The sequence below is a fragment of the Bradysia coprophila genome, chromosome II, assembly GCF_014529535.1.
Source record: "Bradysia coprophila strain Holo2 chromosome II, BU_Bcop_v1, whole genome shotgun sequence".
Taxonomy (NCBI): Eukaryota; Metazoa; Arthropoda; class Insecta; order Diptera; family Sciaridae; genus Bradysia; species Bradysia coprophila.
The window spans coordinates 1,012,185-1,036,428 of NC_050735.1; the positions used below are offsets into that span (position 1 = coordinate 1,012,185).

Sequence of the window (24,244 nt, forward strand, 5' to 3'; positions counted from 1 at the left end):
TTTGGCTTTGTGTTTGAGACCAGAAAGAGAGTTGTGGGCTGAATTTACATGTTATTACTAGATCGTAGCAACAATTTCAACTAATTAGGGATTTGGAATATCCTGGACAGTTTTTCTTAAATTACCTATTTAGTGGACCACCCGTGATCCTGTTTCTATCTTCGGATTTTAATGCACGGTTCGCATGTCCCCGGCTTTAAGAATGATGGATGACATTCCGGACATTCAGCATTCTCTCCATACCATGGCTTATCGTCCGTTTTATCGGGAATTCGAATTTGAAACGAATTCACTGAATTTGCTTGCTGATAGCTGGGTCGACCGTCCACTTCCAACGGGAATGTGTAGTCAGGTATTAGAAGCAATTTCTTCAGATCCAAGTAATTATTGTCTTTCGGATCTTTCAACACGTTTCCTCCGTCGACGACAGCATTTTGTAACTTTTCCTCTGACGCTGATATTGATCGCGGTGTCGGAGACTTGCCCTTTAATTTTTCTGTCGAAGAAAGCGAAGCCAAGGCAGACGTTAGGAACGGATTATGAGCGAAACGTGTAAAAGCGTCCTGCTCTACTGGCGGTTCCAGTTGATTCGGTGGCGTGCGGAATACAACGGATACATTTCTCAATATCGGCAGTTGCAGTGATTCGGTCGGAACAGATATCGACGAAGAACTTTCCGTTGTGGAAATTTCATTGTCAGAATAATCGTTTGATCGGCTCTCGAATTTTGGCGGCTCTAAACCGCTGGCCGGTATTTTCCATTCAAAATAGATTGGTGGCCCTTGTGTCGTTGCATCATCGTAATATTGAAACGACTCATAGGGAGGTATAAGATCAGTGGCAGGTTTTTGGATTCCATGAGACAATTCGACTATTGGTACAAAACTTGATGCTGGTGGTGGAACGCTATCGTTTGGTGGAAATGCTGTTGAATCTACAGGAATACCATCGGTGTTCGCTGATGACGGACGCGTTAAAATACGACTCTGTTCTGACACAGTTTTGGTTCGGTCTTTAACATTTTGGTTGAATTTCGTAGCTCCGCGATTATTGGATTTCGAGAATTCGTAGTCCTTATTCGATGACTTTTTGCTGTTCGGTGTAATAACTCCCTGTGTACTCTTTGCTGCTACAGATATTTTGGACGAAGTGGTTGCAGCAGCACTAGTGCTGCTGACGAACTGAACAGAGGATATAGTTGAAGGTGAAGTGTAACTACTTTCCGTGGTACTGTCAGAGTCTGTGTAATTCAAATCGTATCTTGGATTTACATACGGTGGCGTGTACTGAAGCGATGGTCGTTCCGGTTGCTCAATCTTAACAGAATTATCGAAGCTAGATTCGGGTTGACTGCGCCGACTGTCTTGGCTTGATGACACACCCAAGTCTAGAAGAATTTTCGATTGATCGTTATTCGACGCCGGAATATTCACAACATCATTCCGACGACGAATGGCCGATCGCAATGGCTTGAATAGTTCAGTGGTCCGGGTTGGTGGGGTGGTGGAAATGGGAAAGTTTGGGTGACGTGTACTCCATTGAACGGGCATATTGTATGGGCCGTATGTTGGTTTCGGACCATTTTTATTCTCTTGACTGTAATCGATTTGATTTATCGAATTCTGGAATTTTTGAATTTTTTTGTGTTAAAATTGACCTTGATCTGTGCTGCGATATAAACAAACTTACTTGGTATTGATTGCGAAATGATTCACCTTCATAATCAGGAGCGTAGGGTCTATCAAGAAGATCTGGTCTAGGAGTTCGGATATCATTTTCGCCTTCAGGTACGAATGGCTTGTCTCGCTGACCTTTTTTTGTTTGATAAAAATGAAAATTTGTTAGTGAGTTATGATTGAATGCATAATCTCTTATTGCTTTCTCTGTGTCGACTCTCAACTCTGTGGACGAATTTTTGACCGATTCACTGGGCAATACGGGCTTTGAACAGAAATTGTGTCATTGTCCGTTGAATAGGTGCACACGCATTCGTTGGTCCCAACGACTTCTGTGGTTCTGGTGAAGCTGTTTCACACAAAAAAAGTAATAGCAACGGGACAGTTATTGACGCAGAAGATAACTATGGTGCAGTGAGCTCAAATAACCACCCCAAAGGTCTTCCCTACCCATCGTTAGTACAATATCGAGGGAAGCCAAAAATTACTCATGTCTGCCTCTTCAACTAACGATCGATAGTTGAGAGCTATGAAGTGGTTATTTGAACTCGCGGCACCTTAGATACCTGCTGCACCAATAAGTTTCCGATCTCATTACTTTTTAAATTGTAATGTGAAGCGGATGCGGCGGAACCACAGACATCATTGGAACCAACGGATCCGTGTTTTGGACGCAAGGCATCGAGACCTATCGATAGTGCCAACATTTGTGTACATTCCCAAATGGTCGAATTGTTGCCTAAGTTGGATGAACAACAATTTTTCTTATCGAAAATTTAAATGAACCGAAACTTATCACCTTACTGCAGTTGTCTACCAGATACGATTACTTATTTTATCAAAGTATACACAAGCAAGCAATGTTGACCAGGTGTATAATACACAGTCAGTAGTCAGCAACCTGTCGTGATCGTGCTAACTTGAAATGCTTCTTCTCGCGGATTTCATTTTCTTGCTATTAATAAACTCGTCTATGGTAATATCGGTATATTCATCGACAAAATTACGGCGACGTTTTTTAAGAAAAAACTATTTTTAGACATCAACACCTGAATCACCAAGCTACGATGCCGGTGTTGTGGAATTTAATTACGGTAACAATCGAAATGTTGAGCCGATAGCTTTGTTAGAGTCTAATCTGAATCAATACTTGGAAATCATGACCGACGCACCAGCCAATCTTGATATAATCGTTTTCCCCGAAATGACTTTAAATCAATTGGAGACGGCTGTTGAGATACCAGAGGTTGAGCAACGAGTTTCACCGTGTGATAGCGACACTTTCCCAACTGAAAATGTTTTGAAACAAATTTCGTGTGCTGCTAAGACGTTTAAACGTTATGTTGTCGTCAATATGGTGACCAGAGCGAAGTGTCCTGATGCCGACATGATCGCACAAATGGATCCGAGGAAATGTGCGGATCGGGAGGATGGATTCAGTTATTACAATACAAATGTCGTGTTCGATCGAAGCGGAACAGTCATATCGCGGTATCGAAAGTTTAATTTGTTCGGGGAGAGAGTGGATAAGCCGTTCAAACCATCACTTGCCTATTTCGATACCGATTTTGGCGTTAGATTCGGACATTTTATTTGCTTTGACTTGCAGTTCCGTTCTCCAGCCCTAGAACTGGTCAGAGAGCACAACATCACCGACATAGTGTTCTCATCGATGTGGTATTCGGAGCTTCCATTCCTGACGGCCGTTCAACTTCAGAAATATTGGGCTTATTCAACCAATGTTAATCTATTGGCGGCTGGATCAAATAATCCACTCGTCGCATCAACCGGATCAGGAATCTATGCGGGACGAAAGGGATCACTGATTTCTGTTATGGAAGGAGCGAATACATCAAAGTTGTACACAGCAACCGTTCCGAAACGAGGCCTCGGCGACTATATTGAAGTCAACGAACGAATAGTCAGATATTCTAAGAATGAAATGGCATCGTTGGATCTGTGGCGGGATCAGCTCGAACCGTATTCAATTTCTTTCCGTAAGCCTTTCGTTTCATTTTGTCATATCAGTTCACCATAAAAATCTCTATAAATAGTTGAGGATAATGTGCAAATGGATGCAAATTCAACGCACTCATTGGAACGGTGTAATGGAGACCTTTGTTGCACATTTCTTTACAGCATTGAAACAATTACCGCATTTGTGCCACATTATAGATACGCTTTTGCGGTTTATCATGGTAAGAGAACATTTAGCGGTTTGGCCGATGGCGGTATTGTAGTATGTGCAGTTATTGCGTGCCAATCCGATGATGTAGCAACATGTGGCACCAGAAACGAAACTCTTGAGTTCGCACATCATTTCCATAAATTGGAGATTTTCGGTACGTTTCCTTCTGGCGATCAGTACAACTACATGCCAAACACGTTGGACTCATCAATTATGCCTCTGGGAGTGAACGAAATGTTTTTCGAACAAACAGTGTAAGTGGAATGAAGGATTTTATCCAAACCAGTCAAGTGCACTTTTCATTTATAACCTTAGGTCAAGGGCAGAGTAAAGTAAACCAGGCATGAGCGCTTGGTTTTAGTAGGAATTTTGAAATTAATTCAATTTATGATCATTTGAGTTCATTTTAGCATACAATTTTCAAAAATGAACCGCTCCTGACTGATTTATTTTACTCAGGTGCATGTTAAAAGAGTGAAGATTAATGATGGACGTGCTGGTTTTGGTAAAACACTCGACGGAGCCTTAAAATCTTACCAAGACAAAAATTATTTTTTTAGCGGTTCCGCAGAGACAAACATTAAAATAAGTTTTCACAATAGTTCAAGACAGGACCTTTACACGTTTGGAATTTACGGACGAGACTTTAGTTTGGATGTTGGATCAACTGCATATGTTATACGAATACACTGGGTGTTCATTGTTGGATTTGTTACGTTGTTGTTAGGATAGTTCTTAATCTTAAACATTTTCACACCCAGATTGAGCGATCAGTGCCCCACGGCACTTTGATGCCATATTATTTACACTAACCGAAACGCAAGACATTTCTACTTTTGAGCCCTAGAAAGGTCTAACGAGGGTATTTCAAGTTTTAAAAAAATCATTTGGGAGCAATACGGTCATTTCGACACCAATTTCGATTACATACGTTGTATGATGGCCGTGATATGCACAAACTCTTTATACTGTTCTTCTAGAACTCAAATGTCGGAGGAGAAATGTTTTACTTGCACCCAAGGGGCACACCGTTGACACTTGCGATAATTTTCATTTTGGCAGGACTTCGCAAGCAAAATAGCTTCCGTAATTGTTTGGAGATTGTTATTTTGTCACGAGGGATTTTTGTTCTCTCCTTCGGCTCTGCCTACAAACCTCCCTCTCGGATAAATAAAAATCTACAAACAAGGACGTAATGTACTATTACACGAAAACACTCGAAATGAATCACCGAAAGTTATAGGTTTGTTCCAAATAACTGTAAACCCGAACGACAACGATTTCATCCACAGATATGAACATAACCCAAACGTCAACAAATTTCTTTGTAAATTTTTCGTTAAAATTTTCGTCAACCTAAAAGTTGAGTATAAGTTGCCTTTTGTGGATGATATTTGACATTTTGAAATGACCTTGGAACAAATCTATGAGCAAATGTATGCGTGTATGAATTTTAGTGAATGAAAGAGAGAGAGAGAATATTGGGAAAGTTTGATTGCTGCGAAATTGTATACTGGGGTATGAGGCACCGCCTAGAGTTGAGAAAATGTTTTCGAAAAAATCAAGAGAGTTTCTCAAAATTCGAGACAATCAAGAAAAATTCCAGAAAATTGAAAAATTTTCTTGAAGTTCTTTGGATTTTCCTGATTTTATCTAATTAAGGAAAATTCGAGAAAATCAAGAAAAAATTTCTCAAAGATAGACAATGGTATGAGTAACTCAAAGTGCCTCGGGGCAAGGGTCTACGATCAAAAGTCGACACAGAAATATGTAATTTGGACGATTCAATTAAACCATACAAATAAATTAACAAAATTACCAATCAATAAATTAGCATCGTAATTGCTCTCTGCCTTCGAACAATTCACCATATACCAGTGATCGCAAATCAGCATTCTTTGCTGAAACAATGTTGTATTCGGACACGAGTAACTGAACTGTCTACCCAATCCATCGCACATGTGATACAGCTAGACGAAATAATTGGAATAAATTTATTTGACTCGATCAGCGAAATTATTTAATCGCATTTCATACCTGACAACCGGACTCAATGTCAGCATAATATCCAGCCGGTCTTCCTGCACATTGAAACGTTGTCTTTGGGAAAACTCGAAATGCGCCTATTGGCGGAGGATTCTGGAAATGAGAGAAAGGTAATTATCGGTGAGATGCATAAATCTAACGTTAATTTCGTGCAACCGTTATATTATAGCGTTGAACGTTTGTAAATCGACTGTTAATAATAAAAAGATGCCACACATAGAGTTCGTGTTATGCGGCAAGTATACTTGTTGCTATAAAACATTTTTTAATGTGCTCAGTGTAAGCTTGTGTATTAGAAGAGATTAGAAAAGTGGAAGTAATAATCTCATCTAATTTTGATTAACTTATTACATGAGCGAATACATCGACGTACGTATACAATAATGTTACAATTATAACGACATTAAGAGCACTGAAGTGAAACAATATTTAAATTTAAATTATTTTCTGTTATTCCCTTGACTGAAAGTCAGGGTCTTACACCAGAAAATACCGAAATATGTGGGTGACAAAAAAGTTTACTGTGATTGAAAATGTATGAAATGGTATGAAAAACGTTAAATGTGGGTAACAATTCTTCGTTGAAGGCACGATAACTTGAGTAATTTTGAACCAATTTAGATGAATCTTTTTTTTAAATGTGTGGAACTAAAATCCCGAGGCTAAGTTCGAAGATGGGCTATGTGGGACGAAGGATCCGGAAGCTATCCCAGAAAAACAGCATTTTACACTGTTGATTATAGCCTCAATCGAAAAAGATTACTTTGATGAAATTTGATTTTGTTGCGTAGTATGAGCAAATCATCTTAAGTTTGTTTTCAATAATGTGCATGAAACATGTAGAAGAAAAATTTCGTCAGTAAATGCGCAGCCTCTAACCGGTAAACAACTCTTGTTAGTGAACTGCTAACAAATCTGATAGTTGGACTAACAACTTGATAATTGACTAACAAATTCGATAGTTGACTAACATAGAAAGATGTTTTTTACTCAATGTCTTACGGCAGAAAAATGCCTGCTATCAAATGAGCACACTATGATTGAAAAGTGTAGGAAATTTTATGAAAAACGTTAAACCATCATTCTTTGTAGGCAATATAATTATAATAAGTCATTCTCAATTAATTTCTGAATATTTTCTTTAAATTCATTATTCCAACAATCAAACAAAATATTTTACAACTCCGATACGAGTGTGTAGTTTGCGGCCAGAGCGAAGCGAGGGCCGTAATTCTCACGAGTCGTGTTTTTTTACGGGATATTATATTCTTCACTAAATCAGTAAAAAGTAAAAAAAAAATTTGTCTTTCCTTCACACTTTGTCGATTTTGGAAATATAAAGCAAAGGCGGTTCGTTCCTAGGGAATTCAATGAATTCAATTAATCCTTTAACGAAATGTATAGTGAAGGCGTCTTGTTCGTTCCTAGAATTCATCCTTCTATGAAATGTAATGAGAAGGCGTTCTGTCCGTTCGTATGGAATTCATCCTTTTACAAAATGTATGGTGAAGGCGTTTTGTCCGTTCCTAGGGAATTCATCCTTTTACAAAATGTAACGAGATGGCGTTTTGTTCTTTCCTAGGGAATTCATCCTTCTACGAAATGTAACTTAAAGACGTTTTGTCTATTCTTCACTTTTTTCATCGTTCCACATTCGCAAAACTTCGCATCTACTCTCAAATTTGACAAAATGGCAATCAAACAGAATAATAGATACCTCATACGAGTGGGAAGTTTGCGGCCAGAGCGGAGCGAGGGCCGTAATTCACACGAGTTGCATTTTATTTACGATTTATGGTTGATTGAAAATCTTGCTTCAAATTTATAAGAAAAATGAGAACTCAAAGATCATTAGGTCTTACTTGAAGAACTTCTTCTGTCAAATTTTGTTGTCATGTATAGAGTAATCGATGTATTAATGTTCTAAATTTGACAATTTCTTAGGAATACAGCATATGTAAAAATAAATTGGGATCAAATGTAGGCATTTGTATCAGTGATGCTTCGGAAGTTCTGCAATGAAATTAATCAAAAATATATTGAAAAAACCGTCAGTCAAGGGACCTGACCCTCCCAAAAGGTGGGGCCTAGTTGTTTAACCTTTTACTTTGGGATTGTACGATTTCCGCATCTCACATCAAATATACAAATTGGTTTTCATGGTTTTTCTGTACATCCAAAAAGTTACCGTTGATGAGAGATGGAATTTTATTTAGAGCATCCGTCAGCGACGATAAATACAAGGTCTGGCTAATGTGATCTTTATCTGACAAAGTGAGTGTTAAAATTAGTGGGAAAGATTTTGTGTATTCATCTGCTGAAAATACTTAGATCGGAAGATGTAACATGCCCGATAACGGTCCTAACAACTATTCAGTCAGTTAACATATTTTACAGGAGCCCATTTGTTTTCAAAATGAAGATATTCGTGCTATACAGTAACCGTAAGTGAAATATAGACATGAATTAGCTTCAGAGGTCATACAAATAAAAATGCTCATACGTTCTTTACAGCACCAGAAAATAGAGCGAAAAGACTGAAATACTAAAAAAATTGTGACGCCTGTACCAATAGTATATAGGAGAATGATGTTTAGAAACGACGTCGTATCTAATTCAACGAATTAGTATCGCTATCCAGAAGGGGAATGTAGCATCGATTTTGGGAACTATTCCGCCTTCGAAGGACTTAAGTGAAATATTCTATTTGTAAATTCAAATAATACGGAAATAAATCGCCTTTGATTTTAGAAGAAATGTACTAACATTTGTCCATATTTTAGTACATTCTGTCATAAAACTACTGCTGTAACTGCGCTTATTTTCATGTGAACCAACTTCATATGTTGACATTTGTTCTGTAATGACAAATAATTTAAATTTGGTTCACATGAAAATAAGCTGCAGAGAATGAAGTACATACTATGAAACCTCTAGAGGCCAACACATTTGTCCCATAAGCCCTAAAAGTAATACATAGTTTGAGGAATTTGTTCATGGATTTTCCACTTACTAGTGGATCGCCACCGTTCTAGTTCTAGTGGATTTTGTTTTTTGTTTTTTTTGCACGTTTTTGACAGATTTCAGAATTTTTAATTGGAAAGTTACACGGGTTGCGTGGTGCAAAAGGGCTTCACTTAGCTCAAATTAAATACCTTGGACATATGTTTGACACTGCATTGTGTCCAACATAGAGAATCTTTTAAGACCCACCGAAATACCGTGCTTCCACCTACATAAAAAAACACATACTCATTGGCTCATTGGCATATGAAGTTGGTTTACATGAAAATAAGCGCAGTGACAGCAGTAATTTTATGACAGAATATACTAAAATATGGGAAAACTCTATTACATTTCTTCTTAGTTTCCAAACATCATTCTCCTATGCAGGTGCACAGTTTTCCACGTATACCTTTACTTTAAGGTGAATTTCGTTTCATTATGTTGAACACATATTGCATTCGTTTGCTTCAAGTCTAGTGGTGCGGTGAATTTAATTTTGCATTATTGCTCTTGAATACCATCTACATAATAGGCACATATGTAACTAAACGAGCAAACCTTAATCTATTACAAAAAAAGATAGACTGTTTAAGTTGGGAAAAAGACTAGATGAGACGGGTGGACAAAGTCATCATTTTACAAAAGTAATTAAGGAATTTACGCATTATAAATTTCTTATCAAAGTTATTGACATTGTCCACCCGGTTCATCTAGTCTTTATCCCCAACTCAAACAGTTTCTTCCTTCATATTCGGCATTCTATCGACTATTTTCGATTATTTTCATCTTAATTCGCACAGATTTCCGATACTTCAATTGACGGTATTGACACCAAAGTAGACAAACATCTTAAGACACACCATATGCACTCGCTTTGTTCATACATACAAGTAGGTGCTCGTCAGATAGTTATCTCTATAACGTTCGTATATGACATAGATTTTCAATTTGTTCATTTCGCAAAACAAAAAACTCTTTAAAATAAATCGATTTTCGTTATTTATAGTTACAACAATGAAATCGGCGTAACTGGCAATGACATCATTTAATCGGAATTATTTAAAGAGAAAAAAGTGGCAATTTTGAATCGCATTTATCTTTAATGGACATCCAACTTACAGAAATATAATTTAAGTCAAATATTCTGATAAATTTATGGCAATTTTAACACAATCTGAAATTACATCTAAAATGATCTTAATGGCAACTTCAAAACAAAATTCGAATTTCAAGTTCGTTTGAGTCAATTGGGTTATCTTCAACATAATGATGATGATCAAATATATCTAAATTACAATACCATTACTTTAGCAAGACGATATCCAATTTGCTACTTCATAGCACTGTAAGAGAGTGCTATATAGCTACTTGTATCACATATTGGAGCTAGACGAATAAAGGTAAAAGGTAAACAATAGAAACAAATTAAAGAAGATGATCGAACGGGCTAATTTAATAAATAATTGTCTGAGACATGATCATGTCACTATTACATGGAAAGTCCACCTAAACGTTTTGTCACAAAAACTTATTCCATATCGTAACAATGAACATCTCATCATCTTGTGGTAGTTATCATCCCAACAAAATCTCTACGAAAAGTGTGACGCAGTCTTTGTAGTACAATTTCTAAAATGAATGATATCGTTAGAGTTGACGATTTCAGTTTCGCTACGCAAAAATTAAATTGTACGCCCAATTAGTTCAAGCAAGCTGGCTTAGTTTTCCAAATTTTTCCAACTGCTTGCCATGAAAAACTTTGAATTTTGATATTTCGACCAAAATACAACCAACTTCACAACATTCATAGCAACACAATCACAAAATGGCTGAACATTTTTATATGAGAGAAATTGTTCCTAAAATTAATTAATTAATTACACGAACCTCTGATTTTCCCTGGGATAATGATGAATGAAACTTTAGTTCTAATGACCTGACTAAGGTTCCTGCAAAGTTTCATGGAGATTGGTTGACTACTCTCCGAGATAGCCCGTCGACAGATAGATAGATAGAAACATACAGAGTAAGTTGAAAGATTTTGATTGTTTGGAATAAGTCAATATGGTGTATTTAGTAATAAAAGTGACGATATATCTCCGGTAATTTTAAACCTACATAGTCGAGTGATAGCTCGTTTTGTTCGTATTTAAAGCGAGAATATGATGGAATAGGTTTTGTGGTGATAAATTCCAAAGGGTAGACACTGAAATGTTCGGCTATACATAGTTGACGCGTCTCAAAAAAATTTCTTCGTTCTTTATTTGGGGATTAGACTGCGTCAAGTCCCCGCTATCGCTCCGGACATGATTGACGCGCATGAAAAAAATTGTCTTCGTTCTTTATTTGGGGATTAGACTGCGTCAAGTCCTCCGCTATCGCTCCAGACATGATATCGAGGTATTCTTTTGAATTTTGACTGACGGAAATCGGCGCTATTTCCGGGACTTTTTTATATATGCCTAGTTAGGCCTAGGCCCCAAAACCAGTCTCAGATATTTTTGATCTTCCATACCTGGCTGTTTGTAAGTGGCCAAAAGTCGAAAAATGGGGTTTTGTAGTCTGGATTTCATTTCCGTTAGGTTGCGAGGACACGGGCGTGTATGGGTTCGTTGGAAAGCTGAGGTCGAGTACTACAAGCTGAGGTCGAGTGGCAAATATTAACTTCAAAAAATTAGACGATAAACAGCCGAAAATATGACATCCGGATACCTTTCTTCTTTTGTTTGTTCATCTCAAGTGACTGTGATGTACCTCGCTAAATAATATCATTTTTCATAGGCGAGGTTTCCTATTTTCATTATCACTGCCGACAACAGAAGACACATAATCGTCTGCAAAATGTAGCCCATAACCCTGTAACTTTCTTCTAGAAAATAATTTTAGTTTGAAACGTCCTTGGAAGTACGGATTGCAACGGTTGCAAAGCCACCAAATGCTAACAGAATCCTTCAAACTTCTTAGAGGGCAAACGACTACATCTTATGTCATTCCTCTTATTTGCACATTTTTCTGACAATTCTATATACTTTGATCAAATATTTGGTATCAATTTCCATTGAGTTTTCCCCACGTGAATTAATTAGGGTAAATAGTCTAAGCAACTGAAACCGAACGATTAATTTTCGTCATTGAGAATTGTGCTAATGTCGTCGATTTACAGGCGACTGATTCCCGTTACAATATATTTTCTTTGCTCTGTATCGAGTTGTATATTAACGAAAGACCTCGCGTTTATTAGGTCAAGAGAACAAGAAAAAAATTGTAGACGAATTATCCGAGCAATCGCATTATTTATACATTTCAATCTAATGCTTTAGAATACAAATTTTATCATCAACGGTGATTTGAACAACAATAAAACGTGATTTAAGCGCACTTACTCACGATCTTTTTACAGAATATATAAAAATTAATTAATTTTTAGCACATGAAATTGTAATAGGTAAAATATTCGCACGCACGCAATAGTGCACTTCCATCAATTGTAAACGACATTTACAATCAATTCAAACATTAATTTACCCGCGAGAAGAGATGAAAAGTAAAAAAAAAACGAAACACAACAGCTTCGTCACACATTAGCGAAACAATAAGAATTTAAAACAAGTACCTCTGAGATAAGGAGAATATATATCTCATGGAAAAAGAAATAATTACAAAACGGAATATTTAAGTTGCAACCATAAATTTGTTGATGTGTTGCAAAAAACAAAATCATTCTGTTTTTCTTTTCTTTTTGTTACAAGTTGATCTTGCAACAGTTGTATGTAGCTGAAGCTGTTGTATAAGAAATTTAAATTAAGTTTTCAATGTACACATGAAATTGCCAAATTATTGTGACTTTTACACGCGTCTAATGGTGCTTGGCAAATTAAGATAGTCATTCCGTTTTGCAGTTTATAGCTTACAATATGACCTAATGCCACATACATTTAATATAGGTTCAAACAGTTCAACAGGTCTTATTAGGATAGAATTAACTTAAATCGAATTTAGATTTGATAAATGATATGGTTGTGTAATATACGACAATGTATTTATGAAGGAAATCCAATCAATCATCGATGATACAAATGTTTTTCATTTCAACTATGATTCGCTAGAGCTGTTCATGTGGAAAATAGTATATTATTCATATCAGTATCAGCTTCACCATGGCCTAATGCTCAAACAAACGTCCTGGATAAAACTGTTAGCCTTCCGAAAGATTAGAAACTTTTGGATGTTTTTCAAAGATTACGCTTTAATTTGATGGTTGATTTTCAACATCACTTTTTATTCAGTTCTGTGATTTCGCAATCTCTCTTCTCTGTACATTACGATTTTTAAGAACAGATGATGAGAATAATGGACCAAAGTTAATGCCTTGACGGCTACAATAGTCTGAAACGTAAAGTGTTCGATACGTGTGTCCTTCCTGTGCTCACATATGGAGCGGAAACGTTAACGTTAACAAAAGCTTCCGAAAATAAATTAAGAGTGGCACAAAGAGCCATGGAACGGAGTATGCTTGGAATTACGCTCAGAGATAGAATGACAAATCAATGGATTCGACAACAAACAACAGTCGTTGATGTCATGTAAAGAATAGCATCTTTAAAGTGGAGCTGGGCGGGACATATTGCAAGAAGGACGGACGAACGTTGGACCAAAAAGATCATGAACTGGAGACCACCTAAAACACGACCTAAAGGTAAACCACCAGAGAGATGGAATAATGGTATAAAGAGAATTGTAGAGGCCTACGTCCAGCAGTGGACAGAAACAGGCTGAAAAAGAAGAAGAAGAAGAAAATAGGAAATTCCGAAAAAAGAGCGATGTTTGTGACCAGAGCGAGGCGAGGGCCGCAATTTCGCTTGAGTTAAAAAAAATGATTTCTTCCAGAGGTGAACACAAAGTTTTTCATATGTGTAATTTACAGTTTATCTCCACATAACAAGAAATATCAATTCATCATAATATATTTGAAAACATAAACAAAGCGACAGTTCCAGTGAGAAAATTCCTAGTTTCATCCCACGGGAGAGAAAGTGCTGCACTTTTCTCACTAGATATATCATTCGTCCAATCGTAAGCAAAGCCTATTTTCTTTTTTTTGAAATATAGAAACGTCGACCTTAGGCTTTGAAAAGATTTTAATTACATCTTTCGTAATCTTTAAAGATTAAGTGACCTTTGGAAAGATTTAGAGTGAACCCACAAAAATTATTCGACCCCTCTTTTAATGTAAGGTAAAAGCAAAATAAAATGATCGAGTCTGGTTTTTGACAATTGAAATTTAATTGTCAAAAACCAGACTCGATCATTTTATTTTGCTTTCATTTTACAAAAAAGATTTCAGTTTAATCCAGGATTTTTCTCTGTGTATTTTAAACTGAATATTAATGCAAAACGCCGAAAGACGTACCTGATTTTCTCTTATATCAAAACAGTGGTCGAATGTCTTGCTATGAATCTATATATTTCTGACACCAATTATTGACCATTTCGCCGTGCTAGTATCTCATAATTTTATAGCAAATAAATAAATCAGTAGAATCAATTCAATGTTATTGATTTATATGAATGAATATAGATACGGAATGCGTTTTTCAACTGAACAGGTTGATGTTTGATTGTACCTATAGTTAAAAACAAAGCAAAAAACTATACATCAAGTTAATATGCTTGTTATTTAAGTGGCAAATAACACGAATAGACACATGTCTAACATCCACAAAAAAAGCGTAATTTTTTTTTTTGCAACATCACAATTTAAATGGTTTTGGTTATATTTTTTTTTACAAAATTGCACCTATCTTGATGTTGAGCCGAATTGTAAATGGCATATGTCTGTTATTTGATTGCTTGCACCAAGTAAAAAATATTTCTTTATTTTAAAAGCTTTAAATGGATCATTTCTATCGAAAGGAATGGTATATGGATGGGTCAACAAAAAAGATGCTGAGATGTCGAACACCGATGTTGACTTAATGGAAATTCTTCTGTATTAGATGGCATCAATGTTCAATAGAAGCAACGACAATACACATATACTCCACGGATAATAGTGCAAAAACGACAAAAAAGACTCGACAATTTTTTGTCTTTCATATCTGAATAACTAATAAAAATTACACCTGAGATTCATTGATTGCTTTGAACATGTCACTATAAATCAGCCGAAAATTCATAGCCTTTCAGATTTTCATGCAAGTTAACCTTTTACGAATTACGGACAGCTACTTCCCTCTCGTCACCCAAACACTGAGCTTTCATAGAAAATTGTTAAAAAATTGTTAAAAGCAAATGAAGTAATAGATTTTTTTAAAGGGAAATTCCCCAAATTCGCTCATCCCACACTCTTACTTGATTGACTTAGAAGTTGAAGTATTTGATTCAGAGAGAAAACAGTTGGCACCTATTATCAATTCTCTGACTTGAGTTTGAATTTAAGACGCGCACATGGTTAACCTTTACTAAGTCTAGTACTTTGAGATTAATACATTTCATGTCGACAATATTCGTTGGTTGAACACAAGAAGAGAATTGAAACAAATCAACGTTTCCACACACTAGTCTTGTCGGATGCAGATCAAAAGAAGTAATAGAACTGATATTCATTATATTGACGAGATGACTAAACGTTAATGTTCAAATGAATGGTACAGAAGACATAATAAATCTACAATATAAACCATAACTTACCGATCCTATTTCTGCATCACCAAACGTCGATAGTATAAGTCCATAGATTAATATGCAAATCCTCCACATTTTCACTTTTATTTATTTTATTTTATTTTTGTCACTCAATTGCACTTGATGGATTTGGAACAATTTCTTCTTTGATTGTCAATTTTATTCGGTTGAGTTTTTGCTTTTTTGTATTCGATTGGAATTTATTTATATTTCTCAAACATCACTATATTCTCGATCACAATAAAAATAAATTTAAAAGTGCAACTCATTGATTATAAGTTCAAATTAAATATTTGAACTATGCCTGGTTTGTATCAAATGCCAAAAATTCAAGTTTCGTTTTCGTATTTTTTTTTCTTCTAACTCTTAGACATTAGACATTATGTTACCTATTACGTTGTGGATGGAGGCAGTTATATCATTCAAAAAATCAAGCATGGTGTATATTAGTTAAGCATTATGCATAATACTTGGGATGTATTTTAGAAAATATCTTCTCAGATCTACACAATGTCGTTTAGACGAAATAAAGATTTGCATAATTTTTTACAATCAGAATTTTATTGTTTTATAATTTAAGCAATTTTTTTTCTTGTCTGAATAAATTGAGCAACAAGATTTTTTTGCATTGATATTTTCGTCGAAGGGTCCATATTGTCAGCTTATGTCAAACAATCAAATCTTGTAACGAAAATAAGATTTTAATCAAATTTATCCAATGGAACAACACCACAAATTTTAGAAATATCTCTACTTAACCACAATCTGATCATACTCGCGTACCACACTGGTGGGTAATTGTATTTCGTATTCTCACACTAATTAATTAATCGTTAATTTAACAATCAAGTAATCGATAACGATCAGGAATATTAATTTATGAATATATTGAACGTTGAAGATTGTGGGTCTAACATTTTAATTTGGGCAACACGTGTCGCAGATTTTTTTTTTCTCCATCGAAAGTGGTTTAGGTTCTTGTGATAACATATAATGGAATATAAATACGATTCAGATGTGAAGGGTTTGAAAGGACAGAAGAATGAAATTAATTTCCGAAATATTCTAGCAAGGGATACATTGATTAATGAAAATTAACGGATTGAAGGATGAAGAAAACATTTCAGGTACTTGGGATTCAACTCAATTTTTAACGTTAAGTAAGAGCATTCCTGTTTTTATCAACCCTTTTAAAGAATTGGTAACGCAATAGCTGAGCTATGAACCTCGCTATGAACATTCTTTACTGGAGTGTTCAAGACTCTGCCAAAACAAATAATTCGATAAATTTTGGTACATTTTCGGTAAACTTTGGTAACTTTCGGTAAAATTTCTACAAATTTTGATAAATTTCGACAATTTTTATTCAATTTGGATATTCGGCAAATATCAGTAAATTCGGTAAATGAATTTACCAATAATATTCCCTGTATTCTAAGATAGATTCTCGCCGGGTCCAAAGAAAAAAAAATCATTTTGTTTCTCATTTCATATTTAAGAGGACGTTGATCATTATCCCATCCTCGATGTCATAGTAATAAATGTCACGGCTTGGCGTAATCGGTAAAGTAAACTCGATTATTTCGGTCAGTTGATGTATAACAATTGCATGGTATCGAATAACATGTGAAGAGAATTCATTGTAGAACGATGGGTTGAAGCAATAAGAAGCAAAACTGAAATCTGAATAAATTATTTTTATCTAAATCGGGAATGATTGGAGTTTCTATTGATCTAATCATTCCTGCATGGGGGCTCAACCTAAAAACTGAATCTTTTGTGAACCTGGAAAAGTGAAATAAGAGTAAAATTTGCTACATGTTCGGGTAAATCGAATTTTACGCCGACAAAACGCTTCGTATCACGATTTAGCCAAAATTCTTACGAAGCTGTTATGTTACGACGTATCTATAAACATTTTCATTCTATGCGAGAAATTGCTCAGAAGATTTCCACTCGACAAAGATTCAGTCCTTTGATTAAAATATCAATTGGACACTTGAGAGAGATTCTAATCATCCCACCAGCAATACAACACCGAAGAAAATTCCATCCATTCTTCGTATCAAATAAAATACCAAAGTGATTTTTCTGCGCATGGAGAACTATATCGGAACTCGAATCTGTCAATTCACATCTGAGGTATTTCCCCTCGACAAGAAAACCAAACACGCAGTAAACGAATTGAGAACGAAAAACACAAAAAAAAAATCAAATTTCTTTTCGTCATTTTTTGCCATCTAAGTAATTAATGAAAGATATTTCGCGCAAACAAAAAACTGCAAATTTGTGATCACATCAATTAATGATTAGCATTTCTATTTTATTAGCATTTATGCAAATGTGCCTTAGATTTGTCAATAGTAGACCGAGTACAGTTATTTATAATTACAATAAGTATGTTGAGTTGAAATTATTCTTTAATTTTTGCATCAACAACAAAAAAGAAACGTCTTTTAATAGACAACGACAATAAGTACAGTTGAGGTGTGAATTTTCGATATTAATAAAATATCAAACTGAAAAGAGAATTGGAAAAAATTCGAAATATCGTCAATAGGCCAAGGAAAATTCGATCATCAAACAATCTTTTATGCAAAGTACCCTCCAATTAGAATTTCCGATTCTGCAAATACTCTACGATAATTACGAAAAGAAAAAGACAAAAGGAAGAATAGATTTATGAACTACAATGAAAAATCATGACTCGGTTTTATTGAAAAATGTTTCATGTTATGACCCTCTGGTTCGGCAAAATTTATGACGATATTAGCGCGAATAATTAACGACAAAACCATTTAAAGCAATTGTTAAGCGCCATTAATATTTTACTTTAACATTAAAAATTGGAAACGGAGGTGGATGTACGGTACATCAATAATTCAATTTTTATTGTCTTCGAATAAAATATTTCAAAAAAAATATTTTTTCATTTCCAACCACAACAGCATCACAACAAAAACCTCATAAAAACGTAATAATTTTTTAAATTAAAATATTGTCTCTAGATAACCATCACAACACATCATATGCTTCTCTTGAAAAACATACAGGGAGGTGCGGTAATCATGGTTTGATAGCGAAATGAAACGCATTTCTGTGTAACAAAATAATTTGAGATAAAAAAGTCTTCGCAATTCGATTAATCTTTTCGAAGAAGAATTTCTATTTGAATCAAAAACGTACACTATATTGCACTTACCATACCAATTATCCATTCAAAAATAATCACATTGATTTATTTTCATTTAAGTTCGCAAGAGTACACTGTGCAAACATTACATGGAATTGTTCTATGACTTTTTTGTAAACCATGCTTGTTTCAAAAAATGAAACAAAACGAAACAAATCAAAATAAAACAAAACAAATCAAAACGAAACAAATCAAAACAAAACAAAACAAATCATGTTTCGGCCACTTGGCAACAAATTACAAGATCTGTTTTAAAGATTAATACATGGATTTCGATTATCACTCTTTCCAGGTAGCATCATTGAGATTGAACTTAGAGGTAAACAAAGTAAAATTTTAAATTTTTTAATTTAAATTGCTTCGAAACAGCTAAAAACAAATTGTTTTTCCGTGGGAAATCTACGGAAAACAAATTTAATTTGTGCTGTTTCGCGACCTAATACTTACAATATTTTTATGTTTCACTTTGTTTACCTCTAAGTCCAATCATAATTAAGCTACCATAAAAGAATAATTAACGAAATCCAAATATTAATCCTTAAAACAGATCTTGTAATTTGTTGCCAAGTGGCCGAAACATGTTTTGTTTTGATTTGTTTTGATTTGTTTTGTTTTGATTTGTTTTGTTTTGTTTCACTTTTTCGAAGCAATGTTGGCAACTTACAATAAAAGATCTCACAGAATAATTTCGTGTGTATGAAAAGTCAATGCACACATGATTTCAACTTCTAGGATTTGTATTAAAAAATCAATGTTGATGTGATCATTTTCGAATAAATGTTTCGTGAGTGCAGTGGTGTTATGTTTTCGTTCGAATAGAAACCATGTTTCGAAATATGTGAACAATCTGCAAGACATTTTTTACCTCAATTATATATTGTTTTAGAGAAATGCTTTTCATTTTCTGTAAAACCACGATTCCCGCACCTCCCAGCGCCTTCTTTAAGCGGTAATCGTATACATATTCAAACTGATCTTTACGATTCCGATCATGAACAAAATAATAGTTCGCTGTTAAATACACTTAATCTCCAGTGATCTTAAATTGCTACACACCGAAATCGTTGAAGTTCTTTCGAATCATTTACGAGAAAAAGGCACACAAAATCCATATAACACACCTATCGGAAAAGGAATGCAGATATTTGTACGACATATGCTCAAAAATTGATCTTTATGCTTAATAGTGTTTATTACCACAATTTTATTGCACACTCTCTGTTATTAGTAATAATCCGATACGATTTTATGTGCATGGTCCGTTTGACGTTGCGAGGAAACAATTATACGATTTCGATCTTCGTTCGTCGAGGAGCTTCGAAACACTAAATTTCATCTTAAAATTCGAAACTGTTATTTTAAGAAGAAAAATATAAAAAAGATTTCAAGTTGCATTCGCTCGCGTGGTGTGTTATTTACCTCGCTACGGTAATACTATGTCAGAGCACTTATTAGTCGGGTTTGTTGGTGGTATCAGTTTGTTTGTTTGATTCGAATGAAGGTGTTTTATCACTAGATGTTCAGAAATGAAAATGTTGACAGCACCGAAAGTTTTACAAAAATACTCTCAATATAAGGAGGCTACTGTTGTACACAATTAGCGAATTGTAAGTAAAAATAATCTTTAGAAAATCGGACGTCAAAAATTCTTACATTTTCTTCATCTTTCGCTAAAGGTAGACAAGGTCGTTTCCCTTATTGAACACTGATAGTGGCAAATGTTAAAAATGTCGTTTGCTTTGACGTTTCGTCAGGCCTGGACAGGCCGTATGATCATTCGGGCGATGCACGAAGAGTTTTTTGATCTTTTGTAAGAAAACGAATGACTTTCAACAAATGTTTGTCATTCAACGCCTCCGTTGGGCTTTTGGGTAACCAGTCCAGTCTTTCAGGACCAATGTGAATGAGGTTCGTCGTTGGTATTTCGACGAACGTCCCATCCGCATAGCGGACGACTAACTACTTCACATATGTGAAGCACAGTACGTCCAACTCGTTAATATATAAAATTTGGAAGCACGGACGTGATATGCCATTACTTCAATTTATTAATATACTTGGATCGTCAATAGCAGTAACTGCCACTACAATTAACGATCAGATTTGAATATTTGTTAAACCGTGGGTATTCTACCTGAGATGAGTATATATCACCTTCAAGATCGGTACTTTCGGAAGTAACCTCTCTTAAGTTTCATCAAATGTTTCATTCATTCATTCATTTGTATGAAAATGCCTTTGAAATGCCAAAAGTAGTAGAAGAAAACTTGTTGGCGCCACAGATTTTTTAGTACTATTTTTTTGCGCTCTATTTTCTGGTGAAATCTATGAAATCTATCTATGAGATTGATTCACAAAAAATAGGGCGCTGTCATATACTTAGTAATTTTATGACGAAATGTAAGAAATGCAGGGACCAGGGACTATTTGTAAGATAACATTTTCGCTGTTTTCCCAAATTTTCCCGAAAATATTTTAAAGGAAATCTAGGACACAGTGGAAGAATTTGGGAGAATGTGGGAAAATATAATAGAATTACACAAATTTTGAGCTTTCATTTCAAAGCATATAAACACTGAATGTGACGCAAACGCTCAGCAGATCACGAACTTTACGGAATCCAGTGAATATAAGATTTGACATGTTGCATCCGTGACGTTTGGCGTAATAATGTTGTTAGAACTGGGTTGGTTAGTATTGAGTCTTTTCATGTGTTGCAATGTAACAAATTGAATTTGACTTGTGGCTAACGTTATAAAAATTATATTCATCCGAAACTAGGGTTCCGTGAGTTTTTGTGGGTGTTTACGCATTACCTTCAGCGTTTGAATTCTTTGCATTTCTCTGTGGTTTCATGCCCTTTAGTAAATTGTACCTTCAGTGAGATTATAAATAATATTTCGTTTGTAAAAACTAGAGCTGGGCCAATTTAGTCGAAAATCCCTAACATACCCGACTAATTATGGTTATACGAAGAAATGATCATTCATGTAGACATTAACAATGGATTCAATGCAAAGTAGTGGGACACTAACTTACTTATTAAGATTTACTTTTTGATTTAAAATGTAAATTCGTTTGGAAGAATTAAATTTTGTTCATTATTGCTTGTTTAAAAATAATAAATGCGATATATACGTACGAACCTAATAAGAATATCGCAATCACAGCATTTTTATGTTATAAAAATGTTTAGTTGTATATATATATGCATTGCATGTTCGTCTATATCTTGGATGGAAGAAGAACTGTTGTGAGAAGTAGTATGATGATTCAAAAGAGAAGCGAAGCATCTCTTTTATACGTGTATTATACGTGATTCTTGCAGACTATATTTGGTTGATATTGTTTTTATTTATTGAAAAATTTCTGTTGCTGTTTTCGTTTTTTTTTAAGTTATTGTTGTTCTTCACAGTATTTTATTATAAACATTACATAATCACTCGAGCCACACGAGTATAAATATATATGTTATTGTTATAGGTCACGAGAACCTGAATGCGACCCAATTTTTCTTCTTCTTTGGTTCGCTGTTTTGTGTTTCAATATGTTCAAGATAATTTATGATTGTCGGTGCCGTAGCTTGATAGATAATAAAATTGTAAAAGGGCATCTGTCGCCTCTGTATGTTTAAACCTTTGACGATTTCCTGGTTTTTCGACACGTCTGGCCATTGAGTGCACGGTTTTTGTTAGTGTATGTTGCTTCAGAGTTAGAAGTATAGATGTTTTGAGTAACGGACTGTTGATGGGTTTGAAATCGACGTCTCTGTATCTTTAAACCTTTGTTTGAAGATTTCCTGGTTATAATTATTGCGACATGTCAGGCAAGTTGCAAGCCATTAATTGCACAGTTTTTGTTAGTATTGCTGCAGAGTGAGAATTAGATGTTTCGAGCAACAACAGTCGTCGGCTCTGTATCTTCAAACCTTAGTAGATTTTAATTTTAAGACACCTCTGGCCATTGAGGGCATGGTTTTTGTTAGTGTTGTTTCAGAGTAAGAAGTAGATGTTTTGAGTACCGAACTGTTGATCGGTTTGAAATTGCGTTCTCTGTATGTTTAAACCTTTGAAGATTTTTTGTATTTTGTTTTGCAACATTTTGGGCCATTGAGTGCACGGTTTTTGTAAACATTGCTTCAGAGTGAGAAGTACATATTTCGAGCAACAACGGTCGGTCTATTATTGGTTTCAAATCGTTGTTCTCTGTATCTTTAAACCTTTAAAGAGTTCCTGGTTTTAATTTTTGCAACACGTCTCTCCATTGAGTGCACGGCTCTTGCAAGTGTTGCTTCAGAGTAAGAAGTAGATATTTCGAGCCACAACAATCGCTCTACTGACTGGTTTGAAATCGTCGTTCTCTGTATATTCAAACCTTTGAAGATTTCCTGGTTTCTATTTACGACATGACATGCCATTGAGTGCACGGTTTTTTGTTAGTATTGCCACAGAGTACTTACTTAGATATTTTAAGCAACAGATTGTTTATCGGTTTGAAATCGATGAGCAAACCGTGTGGGAATGGGAATAAGGCCGGATACATCGCTATAACTCACAATTTAATAATTTCATTTCTGAATGAATAAAAACCAGCAAATCAAACATCATTTCCCATTAATACGACTATGAAAACATCAAATAAAATGGCAAAAAGTAAATTATTTGTTCGTTAAAGTATATCACCGTTGTGTGTTTGGTATGCATAATGGAAAAGAGCAGAGAGCACTTCACGTCGCCATGTAAAATCTGCACTAAAACACTTAAATATTATGCTGCGAAAAACTACTTTTTAAATGTTCAATTCGAATAAATATTATTTCATTAAAATATATAATTCGAATGACATAATGATATTTTACGAGTCATTTGTTTTGTGCCACATAACACACAATCATTCCACTAAAAGTCTGAACGATGCTGCAACACCATAAATTGTATCCGTCGTCTTCACAATTTCGTACAGAACCAACATCAGTGTAACAATATAATTATTCTCACGATATTATGCATAAATAATTAACAATTTAAAGACCCCAATTGATGGACAACGCAAAATGTCGAGATGAAACAAAAAAAAAACGAAAAAAATTTGTTCGAAATTTTTGCTATGTAGAAGTCATCATAGAGAAGACACACAGAGCTATATTTCAGTTGAGTCGTCAATCACTTTGGGACGATTCACAAAATTTTCGTGATTATTGCCATTTTGTAATTAGGTTGCATTAAATATCTGGCCGCAACATATACACACTCCGAAACAATCGAGTTTTTTTCTTTCTTTTTTTTTTTAAAGAAAAACCATTATTTAATTAAGGCACACAAACATAATCACGAAACGATTCGAGTCGTTTGTGTGATTGTAACAATCATCTGAGAAGTGTAATTGCTGATGGAGGTATATGGCTTTTTCCTTACGGAATATATTTTGCATTAGGGGCCATTCACAAATTAC

General features: G+C 35.0%; 3 protein-coding genes across 5 annotated transcripts in view; 2 read left to right on the forward strand and 1 right to left on the reverse strand.

Moving 5' to 3' along the window:
- Positions 1 to 24,244, forward strand: part of LOC119075071 (putative odorant receptor 71a) — a 190,260-nt gene that overhangs the window by 10,309 nt on the left and 155,707 nt on the right. The gene's annotated exons all lie outside the window — the stretch shown is intronic.
- LOC119068722 lies at positions 6 to 20,117 on the reverse strand. 3 transcript variants are annotated; one of them, XM_037172453.1, is made up of 6 exons: positions 19,991 to 20,117; positions 15,607 to 15,823; positions 5,902 to 6,003; positions 5,684 to 5,834; positions 1,690 to 1,811; positions 6 to 1,622 (listed from the first exon to the last, which is right to left on the reverse strand). In XM_037172453.1, exons 2-6 carry the CDS (start codon positions 15,673 to 15,675, stop codon positions 156 to 158), a joined length of 1,911 nt encoding a protein of 636 aa, XP_037028348.1. In that variant the 5' UTR covers positions 15,676 to 15,823; positions 19,991 to 20,117; the 3' UTR covers positions 6 to 155. The 3 variants fall into 3 exon arrangements, with proteins under 3 accessions (XP_037028348.1, XP_037028440.1, XP_037028519.1); XM_037172545.1 differs by having other exon boundaries at positions 15,607 to 15,830; XM_037172624.1 differs by having other exon boundaries at positions 19,915 to 20,117.
- LOC119070483 (vanin-like protein 1) lies at positions 2,551 to 5,030 on the forward strand. Its single transcript, XM_037174873.1, has 4 exons — positions 2,551 to 2,652; positions 2,716 to 3,673; positions 3,731 to 4,118; positions 4,425 to 5,030. The coding sequence occupies exons 1-4, from the start codon at positions 2,602 to 2,604 to the stop codon at positions 4,594 to 4,596; spliced, it is 1,569 nt and encodes a 522-aa protein (XP_037030768.1). The 5' UTR covers positions 2,551 to 2,601; the 3' UTR covers positions 4,597 to 5,030.

Excerpts from the sequence above, each read along its gene's own strand:
- LOC119068722 (XM_037172453.1), bottom strand. The coding sequence starts at position 15,675 with ATGTGGAGGATTTGCATATTAATCTATGGACTTATACTATCGACGTTT. Across the intron at positions 6,004-15,606 it reads GTGATGCAGAAATAGGATCG|AATCCTCCGCCAATAGGCGC; the intron begins GTAAGTTATGGT and ends TCTCATTTCCAG. Across the intron at positions 5,835-5,901 it reads ACATTGAGTCCGGTTGTCAG|CTGTATCACATGTGCGATGG; the intron begins GTATGAAATGCG and ends TATTTCGTCTAG.
- LOC119070483 (XM_037174873.1), top strand. The coding sequence starts at position 2,602 with ATGCTTCTTCTCGCGGATTTCATTTTCTTGCTATTAATAAACTCGTCT. Across the intron at positions 2,653-2,715 it reads TATTAATAAACTCGTCTATG|ACATCAACACCTGAATCACC; the intron begins GTAATATCGGTA and ends AACTATTTTTAG. Across the intron at positions 3,674-3,730 it reads ACCGTATTCAATTTCTTTCC|TTGAGGATAATGTGCAAATG; the intron begins GTAAGCCTTTCG and ends CTCTATAAATAG.